Below are 22,526 nucleotides of genomic sequence, written 5' to 3' on the forward strand. Positions count from 1 at the left end.
AGTTAAATCACTGAAGACAAGTTGTTAAATACAGATAAATATATTTTTTGTAAGTTAAATCACTGAAGACAAGTTGTTAAATACAGATAAATATATTTTTTGTAAGTTAAATCACTGAAGACAAGTTGTTAAATACAGATAAATATATTTTTTATAACATATACTGTTGTAGATAAAACTTTTTGGACAATACCCTTCTTCAGGTATCTCTAGCCAAATATTAAATCTGTAAATGAAACAGTCCTAAATCGAAGGTTGCATGACAATATAACAAATAAAAATTTACATTCTGTAATTGCATGGAAGAATTAGCCCCATAAAATGGAAAGAATGACAAAATATTCTCTTGTCCTAACACTTATGCACAATACTTTATCTAGCTGAACAGTAAATTTGTAAAAGTTTTAAATCAAAGGTTGTGTGACTAGGACAAAGAAACATGTATAAGAATGTTTACAAATGCTTGAAACAATATAAGAGAATTAGAGTTACATATATCTATATACAGACACATACATACATATAACAATATACATGTGTATTATAGTTTTAAAAAGAAAAATCCACAACTGAGAATTTTGTAAAAGTAAATGAAGGATTAGTCGACACAAGTTATAAGAAAAAAATCTATGAAAAAATAATTATATAAAAACATAATATTGTATAAATGTTTCAAATGAAGTTAAAACCAAAGGATAGAAACTTTACAAAAAGCTAAAACTTTCAGTTATCCCATCAGGATGGATTGTTCCCAAGTCAAAATGTTCTATTTTTTGTAGTTTGCAGTTACATTTGTTTGTAGGGGGCTTTCTTCAAAATAAGTAATTTAAAATGTTCAAAGATATTGTAGTGCAAATTGGTGTCAAACCACTGGTTTATCCGTCTTACAATTTATCATGCCTCTGAGATGTTCTCATAATCTATTGGTTTCTCCTATGTATTATTTTCCACAACACATACATATGATTAAATACATGAGGCATTTTGATGTTTAATTATAATGATCCTACTTTTTCATATTTTTTTCTTTATAACTTGTGTTGACTAATCCTTCATTAAATTTTACTAGAATTCTCAGTTTTGGACTTTTACAACTCTATAAAATACACATGTATATTCCTACATGTATGTGTGTGCATGTACTTGTATATATATATATATATATATACACACACACATTTCTAATTCTCTATCATACTGTTTCAACCATTTGTAAACACTGTTATACATGTTTCTTTGTCCTAGTCACACAACCTTTGATTTAAAACTTTTACAAATTTACTGTTCAGCTAGATACAGTATTGTGCATAAGTGTTAGGACAAGAGAATATTTTGTCATTCTTTCCATTTTATGGGGCTAATTCTTCCATGCAATTACAGAATGTAAATTTCAACACTATGGTACTGCTTCACTGATCCCTGTTGACAACTGAATGAGCCAGGGTGAGAATACTTATCATTCTTTAGAATTCCCGTGTACTTCTACCAAGGGAATGTCATAAGGGTTCTGCTTGAATTAACATACTGATCAAATTTAGGGTCTGAAATAACTGTCATGGCACCCCATGCAGTGTCTTAACTATATAGAAAGGAGCTAGCATAAGGTACCGGTATATAATACAAGAAATCAATTTAATAGCACTCCACAAATAAACATTGATAAAAACAGTGTTTAACACTATATATTAAGTTTTGTTGTCATTCCATGGCCCCAAAATCATAGAGAATTATCAGTAGAGCAGAGAGTTTGCATAAAAGCTTTACGTGATGATGGTTGAACTCTCTGACAAATTGCTGTATACTTGAAGTTCTCCCCAAACACTGTCAAGTACACCCTAGGTAAATCTGAAAATAGGAAAGGAAGATATTGATGTTAAGTATCTTCATTTATGCAGCCTTCAGGACAGAAGGAAGACTGCCACTGATCTCAAGCAAGAGATAAATGACTATATACCAAATGACAAAAAAGTGTCCAGATCTACAGTATCAAGAAGACTCAACAAGAATGGAATATTTGGTCGTGTAGCAGTTAAAAAACCTTTACTCGATCTCCAAATATTGTCAAAACTGGACTACTGATGATTGGAAAAGGGCATTATGAAATGATGAGTCCAAGTTTGAAATATAGGTTGTACGCCTGTCACAAGAAAGGTGAAATATACTTACCTCAATGCATAATACCTATCATGAAGCATGGGAGAGGCAGTGTGATGATTTGGGGGTGTTTTTCTGTTGAGGCAACAAGAGATATTTGCACGATAGATGTAATAATGGACCAGCGCAAGTACCATCAAATACTTATCCGTCATGGTATACCCAGTGGGTTGTGTATTATTGGTAAAGGATTCTACTATCAAGAAGGTAATGACCCCAAACACTCATCTAATCTATGCAGAAATTACTTAGCTAAGAAAGAAGCTACTGGAGTCATTCAAATGATGTAATGACCCCTACAGAGCCCTGATCTCAACCCAACTGAGTAGATCTCGGATTTGATAGATAAAAAACTTGGCAAATCAAAAGTTACTTCGAAAGAAACTCTATGGGAGTGAATTAGAGACATTTGGAGTAAAATAAAATTTTGATGTTTCAACTGTGATTTACCTTCCATTGCTCTTGGAAATGAAAGTAACCTGAAATCTAATTTTTGACTTTGTCCTAACACTTTTGCACAGTACTGTACCTGAAGAAGGGAACTGCCCAAAAAAGTTGTATCTATAACAGTATATATTATAAAAAATATATATCTGTAGTTAATATCATGTCTTCAGTGGTTTAATCTATGACATACTTCTTTTCTTCTTATAATGTAATCATAATTAGCTATAGTCCTCCACCAATAGGAAGGCGACACATCCTCCGTACTTAGTAATCCACACAAGTAACTTCTTGATGAGACAAACTAAATGCACCAGAAGTGGGAAAGGAAAAGTGGGAGGTGGTGTAGAGGTGAGTATCAATCTGAAATACATTTTCAAGTAAGGAAAATGTTAATTTCAGAAATGCTACTCATCTTTCCACATCACCAAGAGCTAAATTTTCACACTGAAGATGGTGGAGGGGCCAGTTGAGAGAAATTACAATGATGAGCTCCTTTCTGAAAACAGCACCAGAAAGGAAAACCCTATGGGGTGTGATATCCATGAGGTGGTGGTAGCCTAATGGAGAGCACTTTCTGGGTGCCAACGTATCACTAAGATGGACAGATGGCAGATTGTTCAACTGTTCATTATCTCATGCTAAACCAGTCTTGTGGAAAACCCCATATCAACAGTAGGCAATAAGCAGAGGTAGATAGTCTTAACATTTTCCATGTTTTCCCCCATGCAATGCAGATTTTGGTTAAGTATTTCCTGTTAGGCAACACCAACCACTTGATGTGTTCCACCGTCTCAATAATATATAGCTATATATGTGGAATAAGGTAATTATGAGACCTGAAAAACAAAGGAGTAAAATAAACAATCCACCAGGAGAGTCACTGTGGAGTGGAAACTGATGACTAGAGGGAGACAAAAACCAGGGTACATGAAACCTCCCTGTGGTGTATGTGATGGGACACTATTGTGTCAAGGGTTGCTCACATCCTACAGAGTCTGGAATTAGATGCAAAGTGAGTGGAAACAAGAAGTGGAAAGGCAGTAGTGAGAGGAGACCGAAGGTGAGACAAAAGCCACTGCAGACACCAGAAGATAGAGAAACCACTCTATGGGAAGGTTCCAGGCCTAAGAGAAATAGTTGTTCTTCCATCACTTCAACTTTCAAGCCATGATAGATCAATAATTAAATGTGATGGTCATGGTCCCATATGAGAAAGTCCAGAATCAGGAAAACAGAAGTTCTGAGAGTCTCTGAATTAATCATAATAAGAAGACCAAACAGATGAGACAGTGAAGGCAAGACTGTGAGCAGCCATTAGTTAAAAAATGTAGAGATAGAAAAACCTTGCCCTTGGCAACTAGATGTCATAAATGGATCAGCCACCCAGAACTGTACCCCACTGGAACAGAAGCAGTTAAAAGATGCAGTTACAAAAGTGGTGGGTATTAAGCACAAAGTATCACCTATAGTCACCATGGATATTGAAACTCATATTTGTAAGCACAAGGAGCCCACAGACTGACATCTGAAAGGCTCCAAAGAACCTGGGTGAGACCCCTGATCCAAAGGATATGATCACTGCTGAAGAACTGCATCAGCTGAAGATGCCAACATATAAAAAATACTACAGATATAGAAACTCACATTTTTAAGCAGAAAGAGCCCACAGACTGACATATGAAAGGCTTCAAACAGATGCAAGTCTGGGTAAAATGGGAAAAGAGGGGCATCCATTGATACCTGCACTGACAGGTCATAAGTTACTGAAGGAAACATGCATGGACAAATACAAGAGGAACAGGAGATTCAAGAGAAGAGAGAGTCCTCCAAAAAGACTTATGCAAGAAACAAAGGAGACATAAGAGTCCTTGTATCAAAATCTCCATGTGACAAAAACAAAGAAGTAGGCTGTGCCTATCCCACATATGCAGTGAGAGTCCTCTAACTGAAGGAAATAGAGTGGGGGTTGAGACTGAAAAGGAGAGCCAAACCAGCCACCTCAAATGAGATGACTCCAGAAGGAAAAGGGAAGTCACAACAAAGAAAGCCACACTGGAAGTGGTAAGCAGAGGCCAAGTGTCCATAGAGTAGTGGAATAATAGGCTTCAAGAATGTAACCTCAGAGAAAAAATCATACCAAAGAAAAAAAAAAGCTAGAGCTATAACCAACTTGAAGGGATCAACTGAAAACCAAATGTTTAATCATTGCAGATAAACCAAAGAAAGCAAAGGGTTGTTAGACAAATCAATATGTGGAGGTTATCCACCAGGATGAGAAAACTGATGACCGGAAACCAAGGAAAGACCAAAATTGTGTCAAGTGGGGCAGACTGATTGCCTTTGATCTCCATAAAAATGATACAAAAAGATTGGAGTTGAACTCCAGAATGGAGCTGAGGAATTACCTCATAGTTTGTGCAATAAGAGAGGTGAAGAATAAAAGTAAGAAAACCCCTTAGAAAGAACCTAAGGAACTTCACAGGATGTAGCAAAGGGAGTCCACCAGTGGACAAAATTAGGAAAGCAGAGCTCCCAAGTCTGACGTTGAAGGGTGGCTCCAGGAATGAATCACCTCCATGGCCCATGGGGGACAATAGATAGTAACAAGAGGACAAGGGACAGAGGAGGGCAACTCCACAAGACCATATATATAATGAAAATACCTGGAGAGATCCCTGATCCAAAGGATATGATCTCTGCTGAAGAGCTGCATCAGCTGAAGATGCCAACATATAAAAACTACCTCCAAAACCATATCACAAGGTTGCAAAATATAAGTCCTGGACAGGAGATAGACAGAAAGTAAGGTATCTTGATAAAGGACAACCCAGAAAACAAAGAAACCAAGGTAACTAGAACAAATGGAAGATGACCAAAGGCAAGATGGAAAACAGGTATGTGCAAGATGCCTCACTAAAGCTGACAGGGTCATGATGGAAAGCTTCCGAATGAAAAAGAAGCATGAAAATGAGGAAGAAATTGAGTAAGAGATGAAAAGAAAAAGGTAGGAAAAAGAGAAGGATCCCTATACCCAAAGAATCATGTGAAGGAGAACCATGCAGGAGGTGTTTGAGATTTAGCAGAAATTAACTGCAGAAAGAGAAAACAAAAGACACATAACTGTGAAACTCAAGCAGTATAGGACAAAAGTAGAATTTCAACGAGGAGCTAAAGAATTCTGTATCCAAGATAAGAATGGAACCAGCCAAACTGTGCACAATGGCAGCAATATCACTGACAATAATTGTATCCAGTTGTCATTACAGTATAGAATGATTTCTGTGAAGGAGTTTTAAAAATCTTGGAAGATATCAGAAATGCAGAAAAATGAATGCATAACGTAGTAAAAAAACATGAAGCTGATGTTGTGATTGTCCTTTTTCTTAAATCATAAAGAAAGAAATAGTTAAAAATAAAATAAAACAAGTGTGGCAATAGCCACAGGCCTAATGATGACCTTGAAGAGTACTGGATGAAACCACAGGAACACACAATGAGATATCTGTCCCAAAAATTAAAAGATCAATTAAAAGAAAATCAAACTGAAGATAATTCAAATGAAAGTTTTAGCTGTTAAGTATTATTCTTCCGAATAATAAAAAAATTAAGGAAAGACCACAATGATTAGTAATGAAAAGTTAAAACAATAAGAACAAAAATTCTTATGAAAAAAAAAACATACCTGAAGACAAATAGTGCCCAAGAAAGAGCCTGTGTTCACACACTTGTGCTTGTGGGGATTACTGTGTTTGTTTGTTTGTTTCGAATTTCCTGCAAAGCTACACGAGGGCTATCTGCGCTACCCATCCCTAATTTAGCAGTGTAAGACTAGAGGGAAGGCAGCTAGTCATCACCATCCACCGCCAACTCTTGGGCTACTCTTTTACCAATGAATAGTGGGATTGACCGTCACATTATAATACCCCCACGGCTGAAAGGGCGAGCATGTTTGTTGTAACGGAGATTCAAACCTGCGACCAGCAGATTGCGAGTCGAGTGCCTTAACCACCTGGCCATGCCGGGGCAGGATTACTATGCATGAAAGATATGTCACCCTCTTACTGATGGAGGGCTAAGGTTTAATGATGATTAAATCATAAACTGATGCAATAGGTGTATGTATGGGAGCTTTGATGAAGGCCTGTAGCATGCCCAGGAACTTACACCGAAGTGCACACCAGGTAATAGCTCTTTGTGGTGGAAAGACACAGGTAGTAATTTTGAATCAAAATATCTTTAAAATGAAACTAGAAGAAGTATAATTTTAGTAGTTACCCCTTACAGAGAATGATGTTACTACAAACAATCTTTAGTATTTTAAAATTAATTCCAATAATTAACATTAATTTTTCTATACCTTTATAGCTCTATTAGTACCTTACCCATATTTCTACTAGCTTCAAGCATGATACTCAGTATTTATGAAATTTAACATGCAAGTAGCAAGTTATCTTATGGACAAAAAATTATTGTCTGCAATAATTAAAATAATTACTTTCAATTCTTAAAAAAAGTATTATTTTGTATAAGGTAAAATAAAATACACAGAAATAAATATGTGTAGAGTAATCAGTGACATCGCAGTTCATCTATTCTCACTTGCAATAGACTAAGCAAGAATAGACAAAATAGGAATAAACTTAAAAAAATACAATCATCAGGTTTTCAAATATTAAATAAGGTTTAGATACAAAAATCACTTTGGCCCAGTTTTAGAAACAAAGCATTTTTATATTTATACTGTTTATAATACCATGCATTAAACTTTTAAATCATTCACACATTGATATCTATGTACATGCACATATACACTACAACTAGCTTGTTCTGAGGAAATTATAATACTGCTTTAAAGCTTTTTCATTTACAATAAAGTGACATACCAAGTTCACAGAAAAAATATAAAACATTTATTTAGGTATATGATTGCATTAGAGTAAACTAAATGGGAATAAACCGAGCAATCACCTAAGATATTTAATTTCTTATAAAAGTAAATATAAAACAGGCAGATTCACATGTAAGAACCTGTAACAAAAAAGTATGTCCAAATGTTTAAATAAATTTTCACTGCAGAGCATAAGATCTGTTTACAGGATGTCAAAATTCAAAAAAAAGTAGGGTTAGCATCTAAAAACTTAAGGAAATACATTTTCCTTATTAATCAAAGTGGCATTGTAACATCAAAATGAGCAACCAATGAATCACTTTATTTTTTATAAGCTTTTTAACAGCTTAAGAAACTAAATTAATGTTTAACCTGGCTTCTTGCTACCCATATCACTGTAGATGTACAAGCATGTGAAAAACAACAGTATATGGAACAAACTGTCAGAAGTCTTGACATTAGAGAAATTAATTTTGACACATTAATGTGTTCTTTTTAGTCTCACATTGTCTTCTGCAGGAAAACCAGTCAACAATGCCAACATGATCCCAAAATTTGAATTCCCTTAAGAGCACAAAAGGTGAGAAAGTTATTTAGCTCAAAGTTGAAATTAGGCAGACTTTTAATTAATACTATGATGACAATGTGAAGCACATTACATAACTCTCATTAAATTTTGTTCCAATAACAAAACAGGTGGATAAAATTGTTTCAAACTTGACAAGAACTTTCAGAAAAATATGTAGTTTGAGAAAAATAAAATATTTAATTTTGTTTTTTCTACTATTTCTAATAAAAATTCATTATATCATTTAGTTATTTGCACTCACACCCTGAATAGTTCCTCTGCAAGGTGATTTTCATTTTGAGTAAAATACTATTTATTATCTTTCACATTTCACCTGCATAACCTCCAGAACCTCCTAAGTGAATATCAAAAGGTTTTTAAGATAAATGTTTGTATTTTATTTTCTCTACCATATCACTAGCTCTAGCTATTATCATCAACATACAGTGCAATGAATGTTTAAAATTAAGAAACAGAAATATGTACATACTTCTTAACTCTTCATTGAATAATCTAAAATATCTTCTTTAGAACATATGCATAATTTCACCTCTTTACCTTTTCGCTTATGGTATATTTTTAATGTTTTATTTTCTTTTTCTATTCTTTACCTTTGATTATTTATATTGATACACATCAACAGGTGATAGAAAAGTATGAACAGCAGATACCTTAGTCTCTGGCAAAATATTTTTATATGTGCTTGGTAATGTAAACTTTGCAGAATGAGGGGAAGTTTTCATTATTTTATAACATTTATTAAACCTTTCAAGTATGAATTTTAAAATCCAAATAGTTATAATTAACTAATATATAAAATTAAAACCTAAATACAATTATCTGTCTCACAAACTATAACATATTTAGGTAAGAAACAACTGAAGCACTATTGTGAATAAAGCAACCAATAATAGTATAAGCAGTCACATCTACCGAAGGACAACAACTTGGCACCAATCTCAAAATAACCATTGTTGGATTATAACAATTATAAACACATCCATGTTGAAAATACATGGATCTTTTAAAGCTCAATGTTAAACTATAGAAGGTGGGTGTGGTGACTGTCAGGGGATCACAAAATTTTTTCAATGTTTCAACTGCATTCAGCATCACATGGCAGAAACCTGCAAGATTTCATTATTTCTTTCAGTGTTTCTTTTGGAATAAAGGAATGAAAATTAAGATAATATAAAACTTTGAACTATAACATACTTGATAATAATAGTTTTATTAAAATACATTGATAGTAAAGTGGTTTAATTAAATTTTGAATGTAACTCAGTGACATGTGCAGAAAGGAGTTTAAAAATGACATCATAGGGTTAAGCAACTTTTGACAATTCTTCTTGTGTAGTTATCTGTTTTGTATAAAACTCTTGTTAATTTTCAATTGATATGATGGCTAAAATCTGATATGAAGAAAATGGCACCGTTTGTTTTATGTTCAGACACTCCATTGTACCAAGCCTACACTGGAGAGTTAAGGTTTACTATAAATTATATTGTCCCACATTTCTTAATGCATCTTCATAAAATTTGGTAAACATTACAAATATGTTGTAAATAAAAAATCTGAATTTTTTAATAGCCTATTAGTCACAACCTACAACTCATTTATGGTCCTTTGCTTGAATTTTCCTTATTCTATCATTTTCATGCATGCCATTTAAGCTATGCTTTCTTGCAGGCATTACGTGTTAGATTGATAAATCCTAATCTATTTGTAAAAAATTTAAAGTGGTCAGACAAACAAACTCACGTAGATATAACTATTTAATAAAACTAAATTTAAAGTAAACAATAAAGTAATGGTATTTATAATAGTGTACAGAATTTGAAACAGTTATGAGCATTCAGTGTATGATACGGTTTTACAAGTTGAAACAAAAAACTCGTAAAAACGAAGAATCAAACCAGTAGTAAAGAAAAAAGTAGTTCAAAGTTGTTTATAGCAGTCTATGAAACATAAAGTAAACGAAATGTAAAGTTGTAATGAAGGCAAACTTAGTTGAATATGTAAAAATAACTGAATGTACTTTCACAAAGTGATAAGCATACGAATTATGCAAGCATATTTTAGACCTAAATGTTCGAGAAAACTCACAGAAATTGTACTTAGTATAATGTTAATTTTTTTAGGAAATCACGTGCAAGTTAAGGGTACTTTCTGTGAAATACTTTGCAAAATAAAAAAAAACTGAAGTTGAAATCGAAGGTAGTTGTCGTGATGACATTGTGCCATTGTGTAGCATACTCACTGCATTAAAAAATTTGATTAAGCAAAAAAAGAGTTAAGGTGATTCTGCACAGAAAAGCCAACATCAAATTTGGACTCTTCAGACAAAGGCCTTTCTAATGATGCAAGATTTCTAGCATTTGATCGGGAAATTTGCAAGAAAAGTTCTAGACATATAAACACAAGCTTATTACTTATATAGACATCTATTAAAGATCTGTCTGTGAATTTATTAAGTTACTTTGATTTGACTCAAACTAGTCTGAGTGCAAGAAGATTTTCACATTAAGAATAAAAATGTTTTTCATGTTACATTTTTCATATTTCATTTAAATAATCTCTAGAATCTACTACATTAATATTAAGTTTTGTCAGTGAAACTTTATATCAGTTATTATCTCTATCCTAACATTATATTGACTCAGTCCATGTATAACCACCACTACAATCAAACAAAAAAAAGGAGAAAAAGAAGAAGTACATCAATATTATAGTTTTTTTTAGAATAACTGCAGATTGCAACAGAAAATTACAATTATGTATCCTAAACAGCCTCAGGCTCATAACAGTTTACATTTGTTTTCATTGACTTCATTGTTTTATTGTTCTTTGAACAGTGTCTAAGTACTGCAAGTAGCAATAAATTACCCAGCACAAATGTAGACAGTAAACAAAATTTCAGGTCACATCATGTGACGTGTAACTACCCATGTTCCTTGAGAAAAAAAGTTTTTTTCATTTAACTAACCCAATAATTTTTAATTGTTATATTTTAGCTGTGTTACAAAATTTATATCAATACATAAAAAATAAGAAATATTGCTCTTACTTCAGGATTAAAGCCCTATTTTCTTTTGGAACTTGGTTTTTATTAAATTTAAAATTTTCTTACTAAGTTAGTTGTCAAAAAATAATTCATGTAGCTTTCAAATATACATCTTAATACATAAAAAATAATTCAAGTAGTAAAACAGAATGCCATAAAATTACTATAATTTATGTAGTTTTCTAACTGACCTATAAAATGTTTTTAAAATTTCATTACTTACCTAAGCACTGGCTTTTGATTTTCACTCAATAAAACATACTTGAGAAATCATGCCTTTTATAGAAGTAACACAAATATATCATAATCACATAGTTTACAAACTGACCTTTCTATAGGTTATAAACATTTACCATTGACAAGTGTGTAAATAAATAATATCAAAAGCATGAAGTGTTGCAAAGTAGGTGCAACACATTTATTTATATCCAGGAAATAAAAAAGGTGGGAGACTCCTATTTTAATTTCTAGCCTGTCAATATCTATAGTTTGTATATTTAACTGTTGAACATCCTGAAGCCAATATAAGGAAAGAAGGAAAATCTAAGACAGAGAATTCAGAGTAGAGAAATATCACATGACACATAATGGAGAGTTTATTTAAATATTCCCTTTTTGAATTATGAAATCAACTATTAAAATTTGAATTATAAACTGTGTTTTGATGTCAAGTTTATTGACATAAACTGACAATAAAGTTTTTTAATTCAATTTTGAATGGAACTTTGTAAAAGTTGTGACACACAATTAAACCCCTACCTGTGCACACAGGGTTATAGGAATTCATAGTTCTGGGGTCATGTAGGTGTTGTTGATTGGTTTCTCTTCAAGAAGACAGATCAAGATTGTAGAAGACACACAAATGTGTTGAAACTAGTTCCTTCAATAACAAGAATTCTTACAGGTTGTTCTATTTAGTGTGGTTTTTTTTATTAACTTCTACATATGATATTGAATTATTTTATTAGAACACGTTAGTTCATTACATTTCTACAACTAGATAATATTGACTACCTATATTTTACAAGTTAGAGAAAAAAGAAGATAAATGAAAAAGAAAATACCGTGATACAAACAAATTGCTATTATTAGTAACTTTCCTTTTTATACAGAAGGCACAACTGGAATTTAAATGTCACTTAAGTAGGTAATTGTTGATTTGGCAACATTAACATTTTAAGAAAGACAAAATATGTACAGTGCTAATTATGCCTAAACATGAAAAGGTTTTCTAAAATTTCATGTCTAGATTATTTTATAACATATTATTATTATTAATAACTTTAGAAAAAACAAGGTTAAAAAAATCATGAAATACTGAATTTTCTAATCCTCAAAATTAATGGAAACTTCAGTTAGCCCAGACAAACTGCATATTTTTTATTTTTTTTATTTACTGAAGATCACAAATAGACACCAGTGATAATCTAAGAGAGGGCAGATAAATAAAACAGTTTTGGAAAATCATCAAGATATTAAAGCTAAGAGAGCAGACTTTTTTTCATTCTTTTACTCACAATTAGTTAGGGGGGGGGGGGCTGGTTGGGTCAAGCTACTGATTGAATATTATTATATTTCTTCAAACCAAGGTTTCTAAGTTTTTTCTTATTTGTTTATCAGCCATTGATTGAGTATTATTATTATATTTCTTCAAACCAAGGTTTATAACTTTTTCTTATCTGTTTATCATCCATTGATCTTATTTCTCTTTATGTATACAAAAGTGGGAACACCACACTGTGGTCATATTAGAACTAAGTATTCAATACTTAAACACGATTGCCAAATTTGACAAACAGCTATTTGTACTACTAGAGGTCAACTCCAGAATATGAAAATACCAAAAGTCAAATTTTCCTCAACCCATTGTGTCTGTTTGTAAAAATTGACTACGTGCCTAATAATGGTTTGTACATCAAAAACAACCACCTACATAAACCTGAAATAGAAGACTTTTGAGACCTAAAGTTACCTTTTTATTTACAGTGTTTTAGTACTTAAGACTGTATATTGTTTTTTTTTATCTAGTGGCATTGACTGTTAGCTATTATGATTGGGATGAATATTATTCCTTATTTCTAACAGACTTATAAAAATGTATTACTTTTATTAATCATTTAATCTATATTTATAAATAACTTTTTATTATTCATGACAAATTGCTTCAGTATATTTGATGATTTTTTTTCAATAGTTATCCATTTTTTATGAGATTAGTACATTTCATTTTTCCTTATTTATTTTCTATTGTTTAGTATCACATGTAACATGTTTTATACTATTGTCAGGAAATGATGTATAATACCCAGTGTTTGGAAGTTCTAGGAGAGATAAAAATGCATACTAAAGCATGCATGAAACCTAATACAATATGCAGAATTCTCAACATTAGATGTAAGAATAATTTTTAGCCTAAAGATTATCTTAACAATTCCTGGTGGTTTAATGCTGACAGCCCTCAGCAATTTCAACTGTTGTTACAGCTGAAGTGTCTTTGTATCCTATTATAATGATTCCAATGCTTTAGAATCTTTAGAAGTTAACAGTACATTTTATATGCTTATGGTACTCCTCACTATTAAGATTCTCTATATCCTCATGTGTTTCTTACTTAAAATTCAAAACTTCAATTTGTTACAAGTTTATAATCAATGTTCAAAAATAGCATAGTGGACACACAAAAAAACAGGTAGCACAGTAGATAAGAAAGTTTGTTTTTTTTACACTAGAATCTACTGTAGTGTAATAATCTTTAAAATAAAAAAAAGGTTGGGAGAGGTCTTGCATGTGATTTGAACTCAGTCTGTTGTCCAGTTCATAAACTACCAAAGTATGTGTCTTCAGGACATTTGAAAATTTACTGATAACATATTTCATCTATTTTTATGTAACTATGAAGGCATCTTAGTGAAATCAAATAGATGCAATTGAAGCAATTTTCAAAACAGGATTGGCTTATTTTATAAATATGTTATCAGTAAATTTTCAAAACAGGATTGGCTTATTTTATAACAACATTAGAATGTAACCAAAATGACTGAAATTGCACAAAAGAACTATGAATATAAATCACAAGTGTTCATGAATAATTTCAGTTAAACTGATTATAATTATTTTTTGCCATATAAAAACCTAGCTACGAATAGATACCTGTCACAATACATTTACTGCCCTCATCTTTTGGAAGTATTTGGGGTGTGTGTGTGTCCTGGTGATGAGGACCAAACAAACATTTTTAACTGAGCATTCACTAGATGTGTGTTCCAGTGTGAATTCAATATGTTAATATGCAAGCATGATATTATATATGTATGAATAACCAGCCTAACTGCTAATATCTCAGGAACTGTAAAAGCTGGACCTGACATGGCATGATTAAGAAACAGTAAGTGAAGCAGACATGTGCAAATTCTCAAAATGCAAATATAAAATTATTGAATATACAAACATACGCAAGTGAATATATATGTCAGAAACGTCTTAAAAAATTAGTTCACTGAAATGTTCAAAGGTTACTTACTGTTAACAGTGACCATAGGTGACTAAAGAAACAGGCTTTAAAACAAAGCATGTATATTTGGATATAAGATTTCAAGTACTGGTAATCAGTAAAGTTTCACTAAACATACTTCAAAGTTACATATATGTACTACAGTTTGCTTTGACCAAATAATAAGTAAAGGAAGTTCATGTACAAACTGTTGCTATTTATATGATAAAAAGTGGCTTACCTGCATGGTGACAAACTAATTCAAAATGCCAATATACATGTGCTTGCTGTTATTAGATATCACCACAAACTAATGACGATGTGATACAAACATATGTGACATATGTTAACTAGTTAGTTAGTGAGATTTAATGACATAATACTTTATAAGCAGCTACATAAGCTTCATATTTAGAAAACATATCACAAATCTGTTTTCAGAAGTGGTGATAGTTTTGTACAAAAACAAAAATTCAAAATAACAGCCTTAACTACTGATAATTTTTCACGAATCTGAAATAAAAAATTGTTTTTCTTTGCACAAGTGAACAAAATATTTTACCATACGAAAATAAATCCAAATCTATAGTTCCTCAGCTGAAGACATTATAATTATTTTATTTACTATAAACTGATGGTTAAAGCTGCTTCCATTTATAGATACTCCAGAAAGGAAAAAATCATTCTTTAACTGGTTTCACATAAAAATATAATACATTGTAAGTTGATAGTTAAAAGATGTTTCACACTTTTCAGCTTAAATTCACCAATTTGCTATTCACATTACATTTTTCACTAAACTCACAGCCTTTCTGAAGTTGAACTTCAGCTTTTTGTACAAAATGCACAAATATTCATACATTAAAAAAATTTTGATTTGAACAGCATTTTGAATACCTTTATAAGTGCTTATATAAAAACTTAATTAACATGAAATGATCTCCTTACTATAGTTTTAGAAGTTTTAGTTAATTCAAAAAAGAAATTATATAATTTGGAAAGTCCATCTATTATCTGCTGGTTTGTAATATAGAACAGTTAGCTCTTAATACATAAAACTGTTCATTAACTGTACACATTAATACACTAATTATGATGTCAAAGTTGAGTACTGCCAGCTGAGTGTAACATTTTTTATGCAAAGTGGCATTGAAAATAAGGAGCTAGTTATTAAAGATAATTAAAAGATGAAAAATACTACAAATAAAATCTCAATTAATAACTCAAAAGTGTGCACGTACAAATCACCACACACATTTCAGCATTTTCAGCTAACAAATATATATACTTAAAAATTATAATATTTCAATGAACAGAATAATACAAATACTTCACGGTGAGATACAGGGCTTATGCTCAACCTTTTTTTTAGGGAGCCAGCCAGGCCCCCCAAACATGCCTTTTAAGTGCCCACAAACAGTTTTAGAGGCCAATTCTATAGCTCATTGTAAAATGTTCTCTATAGTGGAAGTTATCAGAAAAATCACTGAATTAAGTCATGGATGTTACGTGAATTGAAAGAAAATTAAAGATACCAATATATCTCTTTTCATTTTGCTCTGAACTCATTTTTTGAAAAAACAAAAAGTCAAACCATTTCATTTGTTTTTTTCAGACCACTTAAATGATTTTTATCTCCATATATAAGAGGCTAATGTCCATCTGTCCACAAAACTTCTCCCACAGTTTAAGTCTGACTTGGATGAAACTTTGCATGATTTTTCAACATTAGAAGGAGAAGTTCCTAACAAAGTTTCATTACAATTGGGTCTCTCATACAAAAGCACATGTGTCCACTTTTTTAAGGAATAAGTCAATAACAACTTTATATTGCACCAAAATGAAAAATGTTATAAAATAGATCCTTCCTAAAATTATTGGGACCTTATTTTTTCCAAAATCACTTTCCGATTGGAGAAATGGTTCTTCTTTCCTTTTTAGTAATGTACATTAATTATGTAATATTTATTATCATCAATGAAACTAATTTTTTCAATAAAACTTCTACAATTGTGGTAAAGTGAGTTTAATGCAGAATTTTAAAGTTAGTCTTCTTAGTGGAGAATCAGTGTGATATTTCAGAAGAAAAGAGACTTTTTCTGTTGCAGAATCTAAGCGTAACTATGAATTGAATTGTTCTGTGACCAAAGGAATTGCAAATCCTTTGTATGGAGTTTGTTTCAAATGCTACATGCCTGACTGAAGAGTTTCCTCCAAAGGATGATGGAGGTGAGACTCATGGAAAAAGGGAAGATGCCCAACATGTCCAGGTGGTTATGGCGCTTGACTCACAGTCTGAGGATCGTGGGTTTGAATCCTCATCCCACCAAACATGCTCGCCCTTTTGGCTGTGGAGGTGTTATAATATGACAGTCAATCCCACTATTCATTGTTAAAAGAGTAGCTCAAGAATTAGTGGTGGGTGGTGATGACTAGATGCCTTCCCTCCAGTCTCACTGCTAAATTATTGATGGCTAGTGCAGATAGCCCTCGTGTAGCTTTGTGCGAAATTCAAAACAAACAAACAATATTCCAACACCAAGTTACCTCTTTTTTTCTCCACTTCATCATCCTCAGACACTGGCAGTGTATTTTCCCTGTCAGAACTGGACCAGCTGGTTCCATTTATGTTCCTTTTATATTAGTTGACTTCCTTGTCGTGTGGTTCTTCTGGATCAGTTTTTCTTACTCTAAACTTCAGTGACTCGTGAAGGTCATTCTTCCTTCTTGCTGATTTCTCTTCTGTCCATTTCCCTCCTTTATTCCTGGTCCAGATAGACTTCTGTGTCCAGTATGTGCTCTTTGTTATTCCATTGCCTGCATAGTGGTTCCCATTTCTACCTTTTCAATCACTGGCATCGTTGATCTGTACATGACCTTTCTTCTTCCACCCTTACAACTTGGGATCATCAACTGCTTCGTTTGGTCTATTCCTCCCTGTCTTTTTCTTCTGTTACAGATGTCTTCAGTTCAGATTGGAATAAAGTGGCAAAAGCATCCAGATGAGGAGTAACCCACAAATTGCATAGCCACCTGAAAACCTGATGATCAAGAAACCACTTTGTTTGATAAATCAGATCAGATTTAGAGAAAGAATCTGCCACAAGGTGAAAAGCAACAGAAACATAACAAGGAAATTTATCTGTAGCGTATGAGCCCAATAAAGGAGGTCCAATGTTTGACCACAAAGGGAATAGTAGCAGCTACCCTCAGAGTGAGAGAAACAGGCCACAATGGTAGAATTGTCAGAATGGAGCATGACATGTTGATACTTTACCAGTGGAAGAAAATGATTCAAAGCACATCGTACCACCATAAGCTCCAAAATATTGAAATGATAAGACATAATGATCTGAGACCAATGCCCAGAAGCCTCTTGCTGATGGACCAATACTCCCCAATCTTGGAGAAAAGGATCTGTGATTCGATGCAAATCCGGATGAGGTGGAGGAAATGGAACTCCCGTCGTTGTTCTGTCTTTGAGAAGTCCAAGGGATCCCGAGCAAGATTCCATGGGCCATGCAGAGACCTCTGAAGAGAACACATATGTGCACGACCTGATGGAATAAGGGCTTCCATAGATGCCCAAGTCCTCAGAAGCAAAGGAACAGAATCATTTGTGCTGAAACTGAGGAAGTAATAAATGCATGGAGAACAGAAAACACCATCAAACGGAGAAGTGGAGAAGAATGGGACCGATTGAGGGTGGTGTTGAAAAATACACCTAAGTGGATAAGATAGTGAGTAGGCAAAAGGAAACTTTAAATGCAGAATCCAACCAACACTAACTACTACTGCCAGCTGTAGAGGTGTGTGTTGAGAAGACTACAGTTCAGAATGAGCTATCAGAAGCCAGTCATCCAAGTAATGGTGTAAACACAACCCTGTAATGGACAAACTGAAGATAGCATCTGGACTGATGATAAATATGAATATGGAGATATGCATTTGAGACATGCACCTTGGTCATCCATAGTCCAGGAGAAAAACCCTCTAGAGTGTGATAAAGGATTCCATGTGAAATTGGGGAAGAACCAGAAATTGGTTGAGGCAGGCAGATGGATCACAGGACAAAAACCTGGAGAAGTTTGCTGACAAGCATGATAGCTCTCTGTAATAGAAGGGTCAGCACAACCTTGTTTGAATGATGTGGCCTGTTTCTTCATTGCAATTTATTCAAATAAAACAAGTGATGGGATTTAACATGCATGGTGTGAAAAATAAAGATATTAACCCTTTTGCGACAGGCTTGGTATAAAATACATGAGTTCATATACACACTTACACATGTTAAGTACTTATATAATAACTTTTAATGTAGTATGTGTAGCTTCACAAAATTTGGTAGACTTTTAGCAAACATTACAAGTCTTTTGTACACAAAAAATCAGATTTTTAATGAAGTATTTTCACTAAAGATTTGCATGTGCATATATCAAGTCTGTTTTATTACTAGTCTGGGTGCAAAGTGATTTTCATGTTATGATTAAAACTATTCTTCATTCCAAAAATCTCAAATATCATTTGTGTAATCTCTACAACCTCCTAAATACATTTCAAATTATACGCCTGAAAAAGTCAACATAATAAATATATAATATTATGAGTTTAAGCTCTTTAGACTTAAACATTTGTGTTTTCATGTTATAACTTGCAGTCATTCTAGAATGAAAAAACATAATTTATGTTTATTTCCTAATATTTTATGGTGGTTGTGAGGTCGGTCAAATTGACAGACCTCGTATAGAGTTAGGGTAGAGAAAATAACAGATAAAATATAAAGTGTTACTGAAAACAAATTGGCTAACATTACAGAAGTTGCAATAATGAGGTGCATGTGCACTCATGTTACAGTATCCAAGAATATAAAACTGCCTCTACAAAGTGATTTGTCTTGGCGGTGTTTTAGTGGAGTAGTATTTTATAAAATACAGTCACATTTCAGTTATATGTTATATATGTATATACATTATTACTAGTTTACAAGTAAGTTCTTAAAACTTATTTTTCTTAAAAAATAGAACAATAAAGAAAGAAGTATAGCAAACAATTATCTCTTCTAGCTACAAACTTTGTACTCATTTGCTGCTTGCCGTAGGATGCTAAGCCTTTTCAAATTTTGCATGTGAAAGATGTGAAATGAAATAATTTTTTTAGGCTTTATATATATACATTTTGAAATAACCAAAAATTGTAAATTACTATATCAATACCATAAAATTCCTCTATAATTTACCAAACTCAGTAATAAACTATATTTGGGTCTAAAAAAATACGAAATTTTGAGCTCACTAAAGTTTTACCATACTGGTTGGAATCTTGTATAAGAAGAAATAATGTCATATCCATATATTTGAAAAAGGCTGGGAAAGCCACTAGGAAGACATTCTGAGCTAAGTGTTTTATAGTTATAATATAAATGATTATTCATTACATAAATAGCTTAACAACATAATTAAACATCATTAAATGTGGATTGATCAAGCTTGAACTCTTAACCCTATTGACACAGGTCAAAGGCTATATCATCACGTTTGTTGATAAGTATTGAAAATTTTATTCAACTACTATTTTATGAATTTATTTCAGTAAGTTTGGTATCAAATCATAGATTATAATTCAAATTTTAGTATTATACATTACTTAATTTCTTAACTTAAAAGTAAATATTAAAAAAAACACCTAAATATCAGTTTTTGTGTGTCACGTGATATGTTGAATGCAGCATTGGTTTAAATTAGATGTTTGTGATGTTCAAATACAAAATGTATATTTTCTTACAAATTAGAAACTCAAATTATCTATATTAATAAGCTAGAATATAAAATAAGAACCTCCTATCTCTTCTATTTGCTGAGATATCAGTACATATTCTGATTCAAACACAGTGGCCATGCCCACCTCCTTCCATTTTTGGAAATGCTTACATACACCTACTTCTGTCTATGACATGTGAATAACCAATCGAAAGTCTAAAACACAAAGGGAGACTATAAGTTTTGGCAACAGAGTTCTCATTCTAGATCTTTACTGGTGAATTAGTCTTTGTTTTTTCTTTTGTTGGGCATAGACTTATGATCGGTACTTTCTACTGCATAATTATATCACTATAAACTCCACATCAGCTATTAATACTGAGCTGACAGTGAAAGATTCAGTGTTGTATTAGCTTTTTAACAAACATCTTCATGTTATGTCCATAAATGTTAATTTCATCTAAATATATTCTAAAATATTACAGATCTTAATTTACCTTTTTTTAGGCTGAAAGCAAAATATATTTATCAGAATGTCAAAATTACTGTCAAGAAAAGTTCTAGTTTGATTTTTGTAACATCAAGCCTTATATAATAAATTACCAAGTATAAAATCATACATAAAAACTACACTGTACTTTTTCACATGCACACACAAACAACAACAACAGAGGTTCCACCTTTATTTCCACAGATGAAATTGAAAGATTATGATAATGCTATACTGTTGCTATGGCTATCTTTAGGAGAAATAAGAATACATATAACTAAGTTTTATCCAATTTAAGGAACACCTCTAGTGACAGAAATGAAAAGGCAATCTCAAGTGAAAATAGCCCTTTTATGAAATCCACCAATTAGGTTCTTACAGTATGTAATTGCCAATGAAGAAATGGTTATATCTGGCCTACAAGAAAGCCTATGTAAAGAAAATATACACACTACAACAAAGTTCAGTGATTATTATGTTGTTATACAAGTCTTAAATTACTGATTGGGGATATATATTTTACCTCCATTTCAATGTTATCAGCAAAACAACCCTGGGCTGCAAGTTCCTGCTGTGCTCTTGCATGCTTTCCTTGAGATACAAGGAGATCTTCAGTTCGAACTTCTTCCTCATTACCATACCCAACAAAGTGAACAACACATGTTCCTTCTTGTTCATTAGTACTCATGACACATGCCTCATAGAGAAGTCCATCTTCAGAAAATACTGCCTGACAGTAGTCTCCCAATTTCCACTGCTGAATTATAAAGTAACAGTATACATGGTTACTACTAGTTGCCAATAATTTTCTTATACACATCGCAGGCTTAATAAAATAGGGGAACATATGTCAAACTTTCTTACTAATCATTTTTACCTTATGCTGGTCTATTAACTTTTTTCACAAGATATATTTCAACTTTAACTCAAAACTCAAGTTGAAACCATTTATGAATAATTTAATTAGAAACTGGACAGCTGTTATATTACAAAATACAATATACAATTCTTAACTTTTCATATAGATATAAAAAATTAAACTGATAACCTTAACATGAAGACTAATGTACACTATCATAAGTCATATTAAAATATTATTAATACAAATATATAAAGCAGAAGTGTCATTTATCTGTATGTCTGCTTATTCCACGTACACTTTTTGCTAGATCTCAACTAAAATAAGACAGGCTTCCACATATCCACATGACTCATGTAGTCACAAAATTTGGTTAACAGCACTTGCTACGTGAAAATATATTGCACAAGTATACGTATGGAAAACTTAGAAAATTCTGTTAACAACTGAATGATCACCTTTATACGCTAAAATAGAAGGAATGCATAATATATGTCCAAATAACATTACACTCTTAATCTTTACATTCATGCTGTCCTGGCGATATCTAACCTTAATTTTAAATCAAATGAAATATAAAGAAATAAAAGTCAAAAACATGAACCAGCTATGAAAACAAAACATCACATTGAAAAAGGTTTGAAATAGAATTGTTTGAGACAGAAGTCACAAACAGATAACAAAGAAAGTGTAAATATATGTATGATTGACACCATAAATACATTAAAATCAACTCATACTATTTTACAACTTTTTAACTCTTTCGAGACGAGTCATGGGTGAAAGGCCATGTCATCACGTTTGTTGAC

At 32.3% G+C, this 22,526-nt stretch overlaps 1 protein-coding gene across 4 annotated transcripts in view; it reads right to left on the bottom strand.

Moving 5' to 3' along the window:
* Positions 1-22,526, bottom strand: part of LOC106462279 (survival motor neuron protein 1-like) — a 116,487-nt gene that overhangs the window by 14,750 nt on the left and 79,211 nt on the right. For 3 of the 4 annotated variants that reach the window (XM_013922181.2, XM_022389481.1, XM_022389482.1), the window contains one exon: positions 21,382-21,615. The exons of the other annotated variant lie outside the window; for it this stretch is intronic. In XM_013922181.2, coding sequence (XP_013777635.1) covers positions 21,382-21,615 — 234 coding nt within the window. The remainder of the gene's footprint in view (positions 1-21,381; positions 21,616-22,526) is intronic. 4 annotated transcript variants of the gene reach the window in all.

The sequence above is a fragment of the Limulus polyphemus genome, unplaced genomic scaffold (assembly GCF_000517525.1).
Source record: "Limulus polyphemus unplaced genomic scaffold, Limulus_polyphemus-2.1.2 Scaffold1131, whole genome shotgun sequence".
Classification (NCBI taxonomy): domain Eukaryota; kingdom Metazoa; phylum Arthropoda; class Merostomata; order Xiphosura; family Limulidae; genus Limulus; species Limulus polyphemus.